The sequence below is a fragment of the Chiloscyllium punctatum genome, chromosome 2 (assembly GCF_047496795.1).
Source record: "Chiloscyllium punctatum isolate Juve2018m chromosome 2, sChiPun1.3, whole genome shotgun sequence".
Lineage (NCBI taxonomy): Eukaryota > Metazoa > Chordata > Chondrichthyes > Orectolobiformes > Hemiscylliidae > Chiloscyllium > Chiloscyllium punctatum.
This window is the reverse complement of record NC_092740.1, coordinates 97,783,452-97,797,070: the sequence shown is the minus strand read 5'-3', so window position 1 is coordinate 97,797,070 and position 13,619 is coordinate 97,783,452. Positions and strand designations below refer to the sequence as shown.

General features: G+C 38.8%; 1 protein-coding gene across 1 annotated transcript in view; it reads right to left on the bottom strand.

Annotated features, from left to right (window-relative positions):
- The window catches only part of LOC140486954 (spindle assembly abnormal protein 6 homolog), an 88,423-nt gene that overhangs the window by 49,823 nt on the left and 24,981 nt on the right, over positions 1 to 13,619 (bottom strand). Inside the window, exon 2 of the mRNA XM_072586214.1 lies at positions 4,154 to 4,214. Coding sequence (XP_072442315.1) covers positions 4,154 to 4,214 — 61 coding nt within the window. The remainder of the gene's footprint in view (positions 1 to 4,153; positions 4,215 to 13,619) is intronic.

The following is a 13,619-nucleotide window of genomic DNA, read 5'->3' as shown; positions in this document are numbered from 1 at the left end:
CAGGCAGCATCCGAGGGGCAGTAAAATCGATGTTTCGGGCAAAAGCCCTCCATCAGGAATATATTTCCTTCCAAATATATGTACATCCTGTCCCTCAGGATTCCCTCCAACAACATGCCCACCAGCTCAATAGTTCCCTAGCTTGTCTTTACTGCCCTTCTTAAACAGTGGCACCACATTTGCCAAACTCCAGTCTTCCGGCACCTCACCTGTGACTATTGATGATACCAATATCTCAGCAAGAGGCCCAGCAATCACTTCTCTAGCTTCCAACAGAGTTCTCAGGTACACCTGATCAGGTCCTGGGGATTTATCCACTTTTAACCGTTTCCAGATATCCAGCACGTCCGCCTCTGTCATCTGGACATTTTGCAAGATCTCACCATCTATTTTTTTGCAGTGTATATCTTCCATATCCTTTTCCACAGTAAATAATGATGCAAAATATTCGTTTAGTATCTCCCCCATTTTCTGTGGCTCCACACGAAGGCCATCTTGCTGATCTTTGAGGGGTCCTATTATCTCCCTAGTTACCCTTTTGTCCTTAATGTATTTGTAAAAACTCTTTGGATTCTCCTTCATTCTATTTGCCAAAGCTATCTCATGTCCCCTTTTTCCCCTCCTGATTTCCCTCTGAACTATACTCCTGCTGCCTTTATACTCTTCTAAGGATTCACTCGATCTATCCTGTCTATACCTGACATATGCTTCCTCCTTTTTCTGAAACAAACCCTCAATTTCTTTAGTCATCCAGCATTCCCTATACCTACCAGCCTTTCCTTTCACCATAACAGGAATATACTTTCTCTGGATTCTCATTACCTCATTTCTGAAGGCTTCCCATTTTCCAGCCGTCCTTTTACTTGCGAAGATCTGCCCCCAATCAGCTTTTGAAAGTTCTTGCCTAATACCGCCAAAATTGGCTTTCTCCAATTTAGAACTTCAACTTTTAGATCTGGTATATCCTTTTCCATCACTATTTTAAAACGAATAGAATTATGGTCGCCGGCCCCAAAATGCTCCCCCATTGACACCTCAGTCACCTGTCCTGCCTTATTTCCCAAGAGTAGGTCAAGTTTTGCACCTTCTCCTCATAGGTATATCCACATGCTGACTCAGAACATTGTCTTGTACACACTTAACAAATTCCTCTCCATCTAAACCTTTAAAACTATGGCAGTCCCAGTCGATGTTTAGAAAGTTAAAATCCCTTATCATAACTACCCTCTTATTCTTACAGATAGCTGAGATCTCCTCACAAGTTTGTTTCTCAATTTCCCTGTGACTATTTAGGGGGTCTATAATACAATCCCAATAAGGTGATCATCCCTTTCTTATTTTTCAGTTCCACCCAAATAACTTGTCTGGATGTATTTCCAGGAATATCCTCCCTCAGCACAGCTGTAATGCTATCCCTTATCAAAAATGCCAGCCCCGCCCACCTCCTCTCTTGCGTCCCTTTCTATCCTTCCTGTAGCATTTGTATCCTGGAACATTAAGCTGCCAGTCCTGTGCTTCCCTGAGCCATGTTTCTGTAATTGCTATGATATCCCAGTCCAATGTTCCTAACCATGCCCTGAGTTCATCTGCCTTCCCTGTTAGGCCCCTTGCACTGAAATAAATGCAGTTTAATTTATTAGTCCTACCTTGTCCCTGCCTGGCCTGACTGTTTGACTCACTTCTGTTCTCTGCTGTACCCATCTCAGATCAATCTATTTCCTCACTATTCACTATCTCCCGGGTCCCTCCCACCCCCCCCACCCCCCACACCCCCCATCCCCCCACCCCCCACCTTACTAGTTTAAATCCTCCCAAACAGTCCTAGCAAATTTCCCTGCCAGTATATTAGTCCCCTTCCAATTTAGGTGCAATCCGTCTTTCTTGTACAGGTCACTTCTCTCCCATAAGAGATTCCAATGACACAAAAATGTGAATCCTTCTCCCATACACCAGCTCCTCAGCCATGCATTCATCTGCTCTATCCTCCTATTCCTGCCCTCTCTAGCTCGTAGCACTGGGAGTAATCCAGAAATTACTACCCTTGAGGACCTCCTTATTAAATTTCTGCCTAACTCTCTGTAATCTCCCTTCAGAGTCTCAACCTTTTCCCTTTCAATGTCGTTGGTTCCAATGTGGACAATGGCCTACTGCTTGCCCCTCTCCCCCATGAGAACACTCTGCACCGTCTCTGAGACATCCTTGATCCTGGCACCAGGGAAACAACACACCATTCTGCTTTTTCTCTGCTGGCCACAGAAACGTCTGTCTGTACCTCTGACTACAGAATCCCCTAATACAACTGGATCTCTTGGAAGCCGATGTACCCCTCGTTGCATTAGAGCCAGTCTCAATACCAGAAACTTGGCTTTTCATGCTACGTTCCCCTGAGAATCCATCACCTTAATATGTTTTTGCAGCATTTATCTGCTTGCACATTTCTATTTCCACAAACAATCTCACGAGGTACTAAGCCCTGAATGTAATAATAAATTGCTCTCAGTCATCAGGTGAAGCCTTACATCTGTCCCAAATCTCAATTTTTTTATCAGTTATATATAAATATATGGTGCAGGAATATGCAGAATATCTTGGGCCGCATCAGCTAACGTTCTAGCTATCTATGTCTGTGGCCGGTTTCCAGGTTCACTGTACTTATGTTTTAAAAAATATAATAGATCTTCTGTTTTAAATACTTATGTTTTAAAAAAAGCATCATCCTTGGATGTCAAAAATTACATAAACCAACAAAATGTTATTTATACTTGACACAGCCATCTAACACATGACATCTTAAATAAAATTTATCTTTTGAATACAAAAGCAAAACATAATAGGGACATTTTTCCTTTCTAAATTCTATCACTCACAATTCTTTTGTTTTTTTATCCAAAAGAATTGCTGATGCTGAGATCAGAAACAAAAACAGAAGTTGCTGGAAAAGCCTATCAGGTCTGGTAGCATCTGTGAAGAAAAATCAGAGTTAAGGTTTCAGGTCTGTTCCGAGGACAGGTCACTCGACCTGAAACCTGAAACCTTTGATTCTGCCCCAACAACACACATCAGTTTATTTCCCTCTCGTTGTATCATGGACCTTCCATTTTGCTCTTTTTCATCCATTTAAGATCTATTATATTTATTAATTACGCAGTTCTAATAAAAAGTAATTGATCTGAAATATAAATCCTGTTTCTTTCTCACAGGTGATAGCTGACCTGAGTTTCCAAAGTTTATCAATGTTTGATACAAATTATTTTAAGTTTTATTTTCCTCTCTTCTCCTCACCAGTTATCTCAAGGCAACAATGATTGGAATTGTGGCAGTGCTTGTGATAATGCTTCTACAATTATGTTAATAGGCAATTTCACAACATTGTTGCTGACAAAGGGATAAAATTAAAATAAGAATAGCTTGTTTCTCGGAGGGTCATGATTCTTCTATGAAACTAACTGTCTTTGTTCTTGCTGGTGTAAGAACTTGTGAGAATCTCAAAAGGAAACTTGGTGGGTTGCTGCAATGTCTCCAGTATATAGTACACACTGCAACTACATTGCACCACCAATGCAATATGTGGATGTCAGACCTCATACCAGGAAGTGCATCATTCTGGATCCTGTTTCTTTTGGTTGGTGTTGTGGCTTCATACCTCCAGTGAAGTGTCATGACAGCCATTCTGTATTACCAACCTGTCCTTACAGGACATTGCATTTCTTTATGTTATTAAAATTCCTGCTAAAATCTATATCCCTGCTTCAAATTGATCCATGGTCTCACCCTCTCTGCCGATCATCTTTTCCTACATGACAACAGCCAACAGTTCCTCTGGCTTCATCTTTCCCAATTGTCCTAAGGAGAATATCACAAAGTTGTGATGCTTTCAGCTGTACACAACCCAGCTATCACTTCCTAAACTACTCCACTTTCACTCTTTGCTGTCATCCTTAAAAACGTTTGATCAAATTTTTGATTGCCACTCTAAATAGGTTTTCCTTTTACGTGGCATCCATTTTTGTATGATCAAACCTCAATACAGCACCTTGGGATACTTTCTACCTTACCAGCTAACATACAAAAGGTGAGTTATCGTTGTGACACTTTGGTGAATGACATTAACTACATTATGTAGAGATCAACCTACAAATATCATTTACTGTACCTTTTTGTGAACTGGATTCGAAGAGCTTTGCCATCCCACAGTTAATCGAACATTTTCCCTTCTGGAACAATAAGTTAATGGATTAGTACAAACTGTAAAACAAGTTGCTTTCCGCAGATGCAATAAACTGTTCAAATTATTTGAAATGGATGTGATGTAAGCAAGGGTTTAAGCATATTCTATTTTCTTTGGAGGGTGCTATTTGATCAAGGACCCCTGACTAACAGTGTAATATCATAATTCCTGGAGATTCAATCACTGAAGTTTGAAGATATTCTTTGCATCATAAATGACAACACAGACAGCCACATCAACAATGTAAAGTCCTTCTTCCCAACAATTGTAAACTTGTATCAAAATTGAGAGGGCTAACTCAGACTCATCAAGCAATTAATACTCAACAAATCATATCTTACAGGCAATGCCTGAGAATCACCATCACCACTCCTTGGTCTATCCCACTGGTAAGACACCCATCAAAATGCAGGGGCAGCACATGATAATTGCAGTCTAAAAGGAGTTGCCCTGGAAGTGGTAGGTATTGACTCAACCCCACGAATTCTCTCGGCATCAGGTCAAACATGGGCAAGGAAACCTCCCACTACTTCATCAGTTGATAAATCATGTGTCCTTCATGTAGAATATCAATTGGAAAAGGCACTTAGGATGGCAAGGGCATATTGTACGGGGGTGGAGGACTTCAATATCTATCACTGGGTGGCTTGGTAATGCACTATAAAGTCCACATCTTGTTATAAATCTGTATTTTTGACTGTGAGAGGTGTAGACTGAAATGAGAAAACTGAGTTCTTTTAAACCGAGTTCTTTTTAAAAGCAACCCATTGCAAGTGGTGTTCACACTGTTGTTTGTTCAAACACTGGAGAGAGATTAATTGCAGGTGAACTGGCACCAGCGAGTGTGTACAAAGTGAGATTCAGTCAGGAAGCAGTTGATTGATCTATGGAATGGTGACCAGCTGTAGATGACAAAGGCCTTCTGCCTTTGTCAACTTTATGATTTATTTCCAGGTAGCTGAACAGGTTGTGGGTATGAATGGTCAGCCAGAAGCCTTCAGATCTCAAAAGTGGAGTTTTTCTGCAATAGAAAATGCATAAAGCCTGGAAAAAGTTAGTTTATTTTTCCCTCACCAGTTGCTGGAAGCTGCTGCTTTAACTAATAAAGTCAGACAATTTAAGTTGTGAACCAATTGCTGAGCATCTCCTGCAAGCAAGTGGAAGCACCTATAGAGTAGCCAGTCCTGACAAGCCAAAAGGACCATCTCAGTGAACTTTGTGGGGAGGGGCCATTCAACTACCTTCCCAGTTCATCCCTCTACAGTGAACACCAATTACTCTTTTTTTTTACTTTTATGTCAGTCTGCATTTGTGTGTAGGGGGAGTTTATATCTGGTTTAGAGTTTTAACTAGTAGAGTCACATGTCAACAGTTCAAAGATGTTTACCTCTAGATAAAACATTTTTATTCTTTACAAGATAGTAATTCGTGTTCAGCACAAAAACCTCATCAGGGTACCTAAAAATGAGATGTATAAAGTTAAAAATCACATAACACCAAGCTATAGTCCAACAGGTTTATTCAGAAATACTAGCTTTCAGAGTGCTGCTCCTTCATCAGGTGATTGTGGAGAATAAGATCATGAGACACAGAATTTATAGCAAACATTTACAGTGTGAGGTAACTGAAATTATATATTGAAAGAACTGGATTGTTTGAACATGTTGGTTTCAGTTCTTTCATATGTAAAAGGCAGAACTTTTTTAAAAGTTACATTTTCAAGTGAACTTTAACAATTGGTGTCATGTTGGCCCAGATGCATTTAAGGTGTGAGCTGCCCTGTATGAGACTGTCTGTGCCACAATGGTCAGACTGATTCTAATCTAAATTTGTACTTGCAGAATTACATTTTATTTTGCTCAAAAACTGCATGAATCCATGTAAGATTCTGTAAATCCATTTTTTAGATTAGAACCAGTCTGACCATTGTGGCACAGACAGTCTCACACAGGGCAGCTCACAGCTTCAATGCATTATCTGGGCTAACATGACACCAATTGTTAAAATTCACTTGGAAATGTAACTTTGAAAAAACGTTCTGCCATTTAAATCTGAAAGAATTGAAACCAACATGGTCATTCTAAAAGATGAGAGATTTAATAAACAATCCAGGTCTTTTTCAGTTTTTAATTTCAGTTACACCACACTGCAAACTTTTGCTATAAATTTTGTGTCTTACGATCTTATACTCCACAATCACCTGATGAAGGAGCAGCCCTCTGAAAGCTAGTGCTTCTGAATAAAACTGTCGGACTATAACCTGGTGCTGTGAGATTCTTAACTTTGTACACCCCAATCCAACACCGGCATCTCCAAATCATAAAAATGAGGTTTCAATCTTGTTAAGTTACAATACAGGACTACCTTCATGTTAAACAACAGAAGCAATATGCAACAGACAGAACACATGCATCAAGATTCAACAGAACATAGGACAGTACAGTACAGCACAGGCCCATGTCTTTGCAGATCATGATGCCACTCTAAACCAAATGCATGAGTCTGAACATGGTCCATGCCCATTCATGTATTTATCCAAAAGACTCTTAAAACATTGCTATTGTATTTCCTCTACCACATCCCCTGGCAGCAAGTCTCAGGAACTTACCACCCTCGTGTTAAAAAAAAAACTTGCCTCACAAATCTCATACAGTCATAAAGACGTGTAGCACGGAAACAGACCCTTCAGTCCAACTCGTCCTTGCCAACCAGATATCCTAAATTAATCTAGTTCCATTTGGCCAGCACTTGGCCCATAGCCTTCTAAACCCTTTCTATTCATATACCCATCCAGATGCCTTTTAAATGTTGTAATTGTACCAGCCTCCACCACTTCCTATAGCAGTTCATTCCACATATGCATCACCCTCTGCGTGAAAGAGTCTCCCCTTAGGTCCCTTTTATATCTTTCCCCTCACTCTAAACCTATTCTGTCTAGTTCTGGACTCCCCCACACCAGGGAAAAAACATCTATTTATCTTACCACGCCCTTCATGATTTTATAAACTCCAATAACGTTACCACTCAGCCTCCGACGCTTCAGGGAAAACAGCCTCAGCTGGTACAACCTCGCCCGAGAGCTCAAATCTTCCAACCATGGTAACATTATTGTTAATCTTTTCTGTACCTTTTCAAGTTCCACAACGTCCTTCCTGTTGGAGGGAGACCAGTATTGTGCACAATATTCCAAAAGTGATCTAATCAATGTCCTGTACAGCCGCAACATGACCTCCTATCTCCAAGACTCAACGCTCTGACCAATAAAGAAAAGCTTACCAAATGCATTTTTCACTATCCTATCTATCTGTGACTCTACTTTCAATGAACTATGAACGTGTACTCAAAGGTCTCTTTGTTCACCAAAAACATTCCCCAGGACCTTACCATTAAGTGTATAAGTCCTGCCTTGATTTGTCTTTCCTAAATGCAGCACCTCACATTTATCTAAATTAAACTCCATCTGCCACTCCTTCTAATCAAGATTCAATTGCATTCTGAGGTAACCTTCTTCGCTGTCCACTACACCTCCAATTTTGGTGACATCTGCAAACTTACTAATTATACCTCCTAAGTTCCCATCTAAAACATTTAAATAAATGAGAAAAGCAGCGGACACAACTCCGGTCCCTGTGGCACACCACTAATCAAGGGCCTCCAATCTGAAAAGCAACCTTCCACTACCATCCTCTGTCTTCTACCTTTGAGCCAGTTCTGTATCCAAACGGCTAGTTCTCCCTGTATTCAATGAGAATACCTTGCTAACCAGTTTACCATGAGGAACTTTGTCGAATATCTTACTGAAGTCCATATAGATCACATCTACTGCTCTGTTCTCATTAATCCTCTTCATTACCTCTTCAAAAAACTCTATCAAGTTTGTGAGACATGATTTCCAATGCACATTTATCAGTCCTTGCCTTTCCAAATACATGTAAATTCTGTCCCTCAGGATTCCCCCCAATAACTTGCCCACTACTGATGTCAGACTCACCGGTCTCTAGTTCCCTGGCTTTTCCTTACCACCTTTCTTACAGTAGCACCATGTTAACCAACTTCGAGTCTTCCAGCACCTCACCTGTGACTATCGACGATGCAAATATCTTAGCAAAGGGCCGAGCAATCATATTCCCAGCTTCTCACAGAATTCCAGGGTGCACCTGATCAGGTCCTGGGGATTTATCCACCTTTATGAGTTTTAAGAATCCTGCACCTCCTCCTCTGTAATATAGACATTTTCAAGATGTCACCATCTATTTCCCTGCATTCAATATCTTCCATATCTTTGTCCACAGTGAGCACTGATGCAAAATACCTGTTTAGTATCTCTCCCATCTCCTGCAGTTCCACATAGAGGCTGGCTTGCTGATCTTTGAGGGGCCCTATTCTCTCCCCTGTTACCCTTTTGTCCTTAATATATTTATAAAATCCCTTTGAATTCTCCTTAACCTAATTGCCAAAGCTATCTCATGTCGCCTTTTTGCCCTTCTGATATTTAAGTATACTCCTATTGCGTTTATACTCGAAGGATTCATTCTAACTCTGCTGTCTATACCTGACATATGCTTCCTTCTTCATCTTAATCAAACCCTCAATTTCTCTAGTCATCCAGCATTCCCTACACCTACCAGCCTTTCCTTTCACCCTAACAGGAATATACTGTCTCTGGACACTCATCATCTCATTTTTGAAAGCTTCTCATTTTCCAGCTGTCTCTTCACCTGAAAACATCTGCCCTCAATTAACTTTTGAAAGTTTTTCTTAATACTATCAAAATTGGCCTTCCTCCAATTTAGAACTTCAACTTTTAGATCTGGCCTATCCTGTTATATCACTATTTGAAAACTAATAGAATTATTGTCACTGGCCCCAAAGTGCTCCCCCACTGATACCTCAGTCATTTGCCCTGCCTTATTTCCCAAGAGTAGGTCAACTTTTACATCTTCTCCAGTAGGTACATCCACATACTGTATCAGAACATTTTCTTGTTCACACTTAACAAATTCCTCTCCATGACAGTCCCAGTCTATGTTCAGAAAGTTAAAATACCCTATCATAACCACCCTATTATTTTTACACATAATTGTGGTCTCCTTCCAAATTTGATTCTCAATTTCCCATTGACTACTGGGGGCTCCATAATACAATCCCAATAAGGTAATCATTCCTTTCTTATTTCTCAGTTCCACCCAAATAACTTCCCTGGATGTATTCCTAGGTATAAGTACAGCCGAAGTTGTTAACCCTTATCAAAAATGCCACTCCCCCTCCTCTCTTGCCTCCCTTTCTGTCCTTCCAGTAGCATTTGTATCCTGGAATATTAAGCTGCTAGGTCTGTACATCTGGTCTTCTCTAGTCCTCCTGGTCTGAAATTCCACACGTCGTTGATCCATTTCTTTCGATTCCTTCAACCATCCATCCTACATTGTGACAGTGATCAGTATCACCTTCCTCTACTTTCTTTATGGAGATTTTGCACTTGAATATTACAGTCAACTTTACTTCTGTGCTGTCCACCAAAACAGATAGAACTACAGTGATCTATGTTTTCTTGTGCCAGTTGTCTTTACACTGGCAGTTTTTTTCCCAACCAACCTTGAGAAAGTTCTTTTTACGTTCATCCAGCATGACCAATGCAGACCAACCAACATATATTCTTATTTTGAAGTTGTACGATAAAATTATGACATTTGAAGGTTTTATTGTTGAGCTCAGATGGTAGATGCTGTGAAATTGTTTTCTGTTTGAATATTAATGCACACCCTTTCATGAAATGGTCTTGAAATTAGAATACTATCTTTCTTCACTTGTGGTTATGGAATCAGTGGCTGCACTGTGCTTACATTACAATTTTCTCAATCACACATCCTGCCATTCTTTTGCTAGATGGGACCATTTTCTCAGTTTTCCTTTGCTGGTACATTTCTCCTTCAGCTTTTTAGCTTATTGGATATCTTTCTCCAGTCTGTAATTATTTTCTTACAAATATTAAACACTTTTGTTGCACAATTCTTGTACTTCTCAGTGAATGTTACAATCTTATTTTAAATTATTCATGCTCATTCCATGGTAGTATGATAGATCTCTTGATATGCAATACTCTTGTTGATTGGTGGGAGATTTGGTGGAATTGGCAAAGCAAAAATCTAATAGATTGCCCCCAATTTACCTTTAGTTAATGAACCAGAGCAAGCATGATTAATGTAGTATAAACACTGAATATCTAAAGTGAATTTTATGAGGCATGTTCAAAAGTCCACTCAAAGCAAAAGTCTTGGTGTCAACTTTTATCTGATAACTATTTGGTATATTCCCCATCATGGGCTTATCCTTGATTTGCAACTTCTAGTTTTAAATTTGGTTATGCTTTGATGTTGAAATATTTGTTCACAAATTACACATTATGCTTGGGGCTATACAATATTCCAGGCTCCCTTTGGGCTAGGTGCCCTTTTAAGACATTTTTGTATATTCCTATATGCTTCCAGCCAATTACTTAATCTTTCTCCATGTAGGATTTGCACAGTTTATCTGTCCTCATTTCAGTTTAATCCATTTCTTAAATCACTTTAAAATGTTAGGTCATAAATTCATATTCAGCCTGCATAAAGTGGAAATAAGCAGGAGGTCTGGCAGAATCTGTGGCAAGAGAGTTAACATTTCAAGTCAATCACATCATGTCTTGATGAAAGATCTTTGATCTGAAATAACAACTGTTTTTCTTGCCACAGATACATCCAGACCTGCTGAATATTTCCAAATATGTGCTTTAATTTCCTATTTCTAACATTTACAAAATTTACTTTTGTTTCAATTATTCTTCACCTTTATTAAGCTTTTAAAACTTTCCCATTTCTCCTTTCCAAGTAACATTATAAATATGGACATTCTTCACTGGGCTATCTAAAACACAGATCATGAATTAGTGGGATCAATTCTTCAGCCATCCCTCCAAGTCTTGGTAATCATTTCCATAAAATCCATGCAATTCTGCACATATCAATGCTGATACTTCTCATTCAATGTATTTTTTTTAAATAGTGGTAGTGTCCTTACATCTGAACCAAGAAATAAAGCTTTAAAGTCACATATCTTAACAGAGAGATTTAAAATATCCATAAAAATTTGTAACAAGAGGTCTCAAAAGAGATTTATAAAAAAAAAGTGATTAATTCACTGTTGAATAAATAAGCAACTTATATGTATATAATTACTTAAATATAATGAAGGATTGCAAGCCATTTCACAGGAACATCATCAACCCAATTTGTGACACCAAACAATGAACAGATATAGGCTCACATGATTAAAACTTGGGCAAAACAGTAGGCTTTGAAAGAGTGCCTTAATGGAGGAACACGATCTGTTAGATGTAATATTGAAAAATTAGTAGGAACTTGGGGAAGAGCATTAGGTCAATTGCTCTTGTTGGCAGGCATGTCGGGCAGATTGACGACCTTCTGTGCTATAACAATTCTCTGTTTCTATTCAATTTAAATAGCCAAGACTTCCTCAATTGCACCTAACAAATCTATTAAGGCAAGAAACTGGGGCAATATTAATTGACATTCAACTTTAATGTCATCTCATCGAACTTCTTCAAACAAGTTTTTACAAAGTTAACCAAATAAAATGCCTGTTTACAATAGCAAAAGACAATGATTAGTAATTAGAAAAAGACTCCCACTCATTTAATGCTTTCCGCATTATTTTAAGCACTTCAAACACTCAGATATTACAGTTATTTTGCACAGAACAAAATCCTTCCTGCAGTAATTTGGCGGTGCCAATGTTGGACTGGGGTGAACAAAGTTAAAAATCACATACCAGGTTATAGTCCAACAGGTTCATTTAGAAGCACTAGCTTTTGGAGAAGAAATAAAAATCATAAAACACCAGGATATAGTCCAACAGGCTTACAGTATTTGGAAGCACTAGCTTTCAGAGCGCTGTTCCTTCATCAGTATACTCCACAACACCTGACGAAGGAGCAGCGTTCCAAAAGCTAGTGCTTCCAGATAAACCTGTTGGACTATAACCTGGTGTTGTGTGATTTTTAACTAACTTGAGAATGTAATTTAAAAGTAGTTTTGGGATTTACATATCAAAGAAGAAAAATCAGCAATTCCTATTATAAAAGGTGAAATTTTTAATCTTAAAATTGTTTACTATATCACACCTCCATAACACTGGACTCCCCTGGTTACAAATTCTGTATGCATGATCTTAACCTCCACAAACACCTGATGAAGGAGTGGTGCTCCGAAAGCTGGTGTTTCCAAATGAACCTGTTGGACTATGACCTGGTGTTCTGTGAATTTTAACTTCCTGCAGTAAGTGAGGCAACTGATCAATAATCTGTTGAGGTGATAGTTCAGGAATAATATGGACCAAGAATTCAAAAAAAAATTGCTGCTCTTTGATAGGCTTGCCTTGGCATCCTTTACATCGACCAGAAGATGAGACTGCAATTTAATAACTTGTGAAAGATGGTACGCCCAACAATGCAGAAGGCCCTCAGAATTAGTGGTTGCTGACAATGCCAATTCTGTGTTTCAATATTATCTGTTAAATACTTATTCTACCCAGTGTAAACTGCGAACAACCAGAAATGTGACTCCCCTTGGCTGAGTAATGCTTCATAATGTTAGTAACAATATGTTGTAGAATAAATCAGTAGAAAATACTCAATATGTTACGTAAACGGCTTGCAGTATCATATCCATTACTGTTTTAAGCCTATTCAAATTACGATTATAGACAAAGATTTATTTTGACATTGATGTTGTAAATTGGGTCACCATCCAATCAAACAATTCAGCCAAATGACAGACTTTGTAAGAGTTCAGACCAGCTTTCATTCAGTGCTTCCAGTTAACGAGAGCGTATACAACTTTAAAGTGAGAATTTGTGTTATTATAGTTTAAAATGTTCATTAACTGTCTGCAACTTTACAAGATTTACTACAAAACTTCCAGTTGTACCAGAATTTGGTGCTGCTAAAGCAATGAATTCAGAATAAATCCAGACTTTATTTCAGAAAAAGACAGTATTTTGTATGGTACTCAGTTCAAAGAAAGCCAAAATAATAAGTCGAGATCACAGCACAACTGCAGCCAAAAATAGCTAATTATGGAGAAGCATAGAAAATAAGAGCAGCTATTTGCCCTGCTCTGCCATTCAAAATCACCATGGCTAATCATTCAATTTACCACCTGCACCTACATCCTCCCCATACCTTTTGATTTCTTCAGCCATAAGAACTATATATCTAACTCATTGAAAATATTCAATGTTTTTGCCACAACTGCTTTCTGTGATGTGGGCAAGACAAATTAGAACCTCAGGAACTTGCACCTGCACAATGCCTTCAATACAAAGTGAAGTTTTAAAG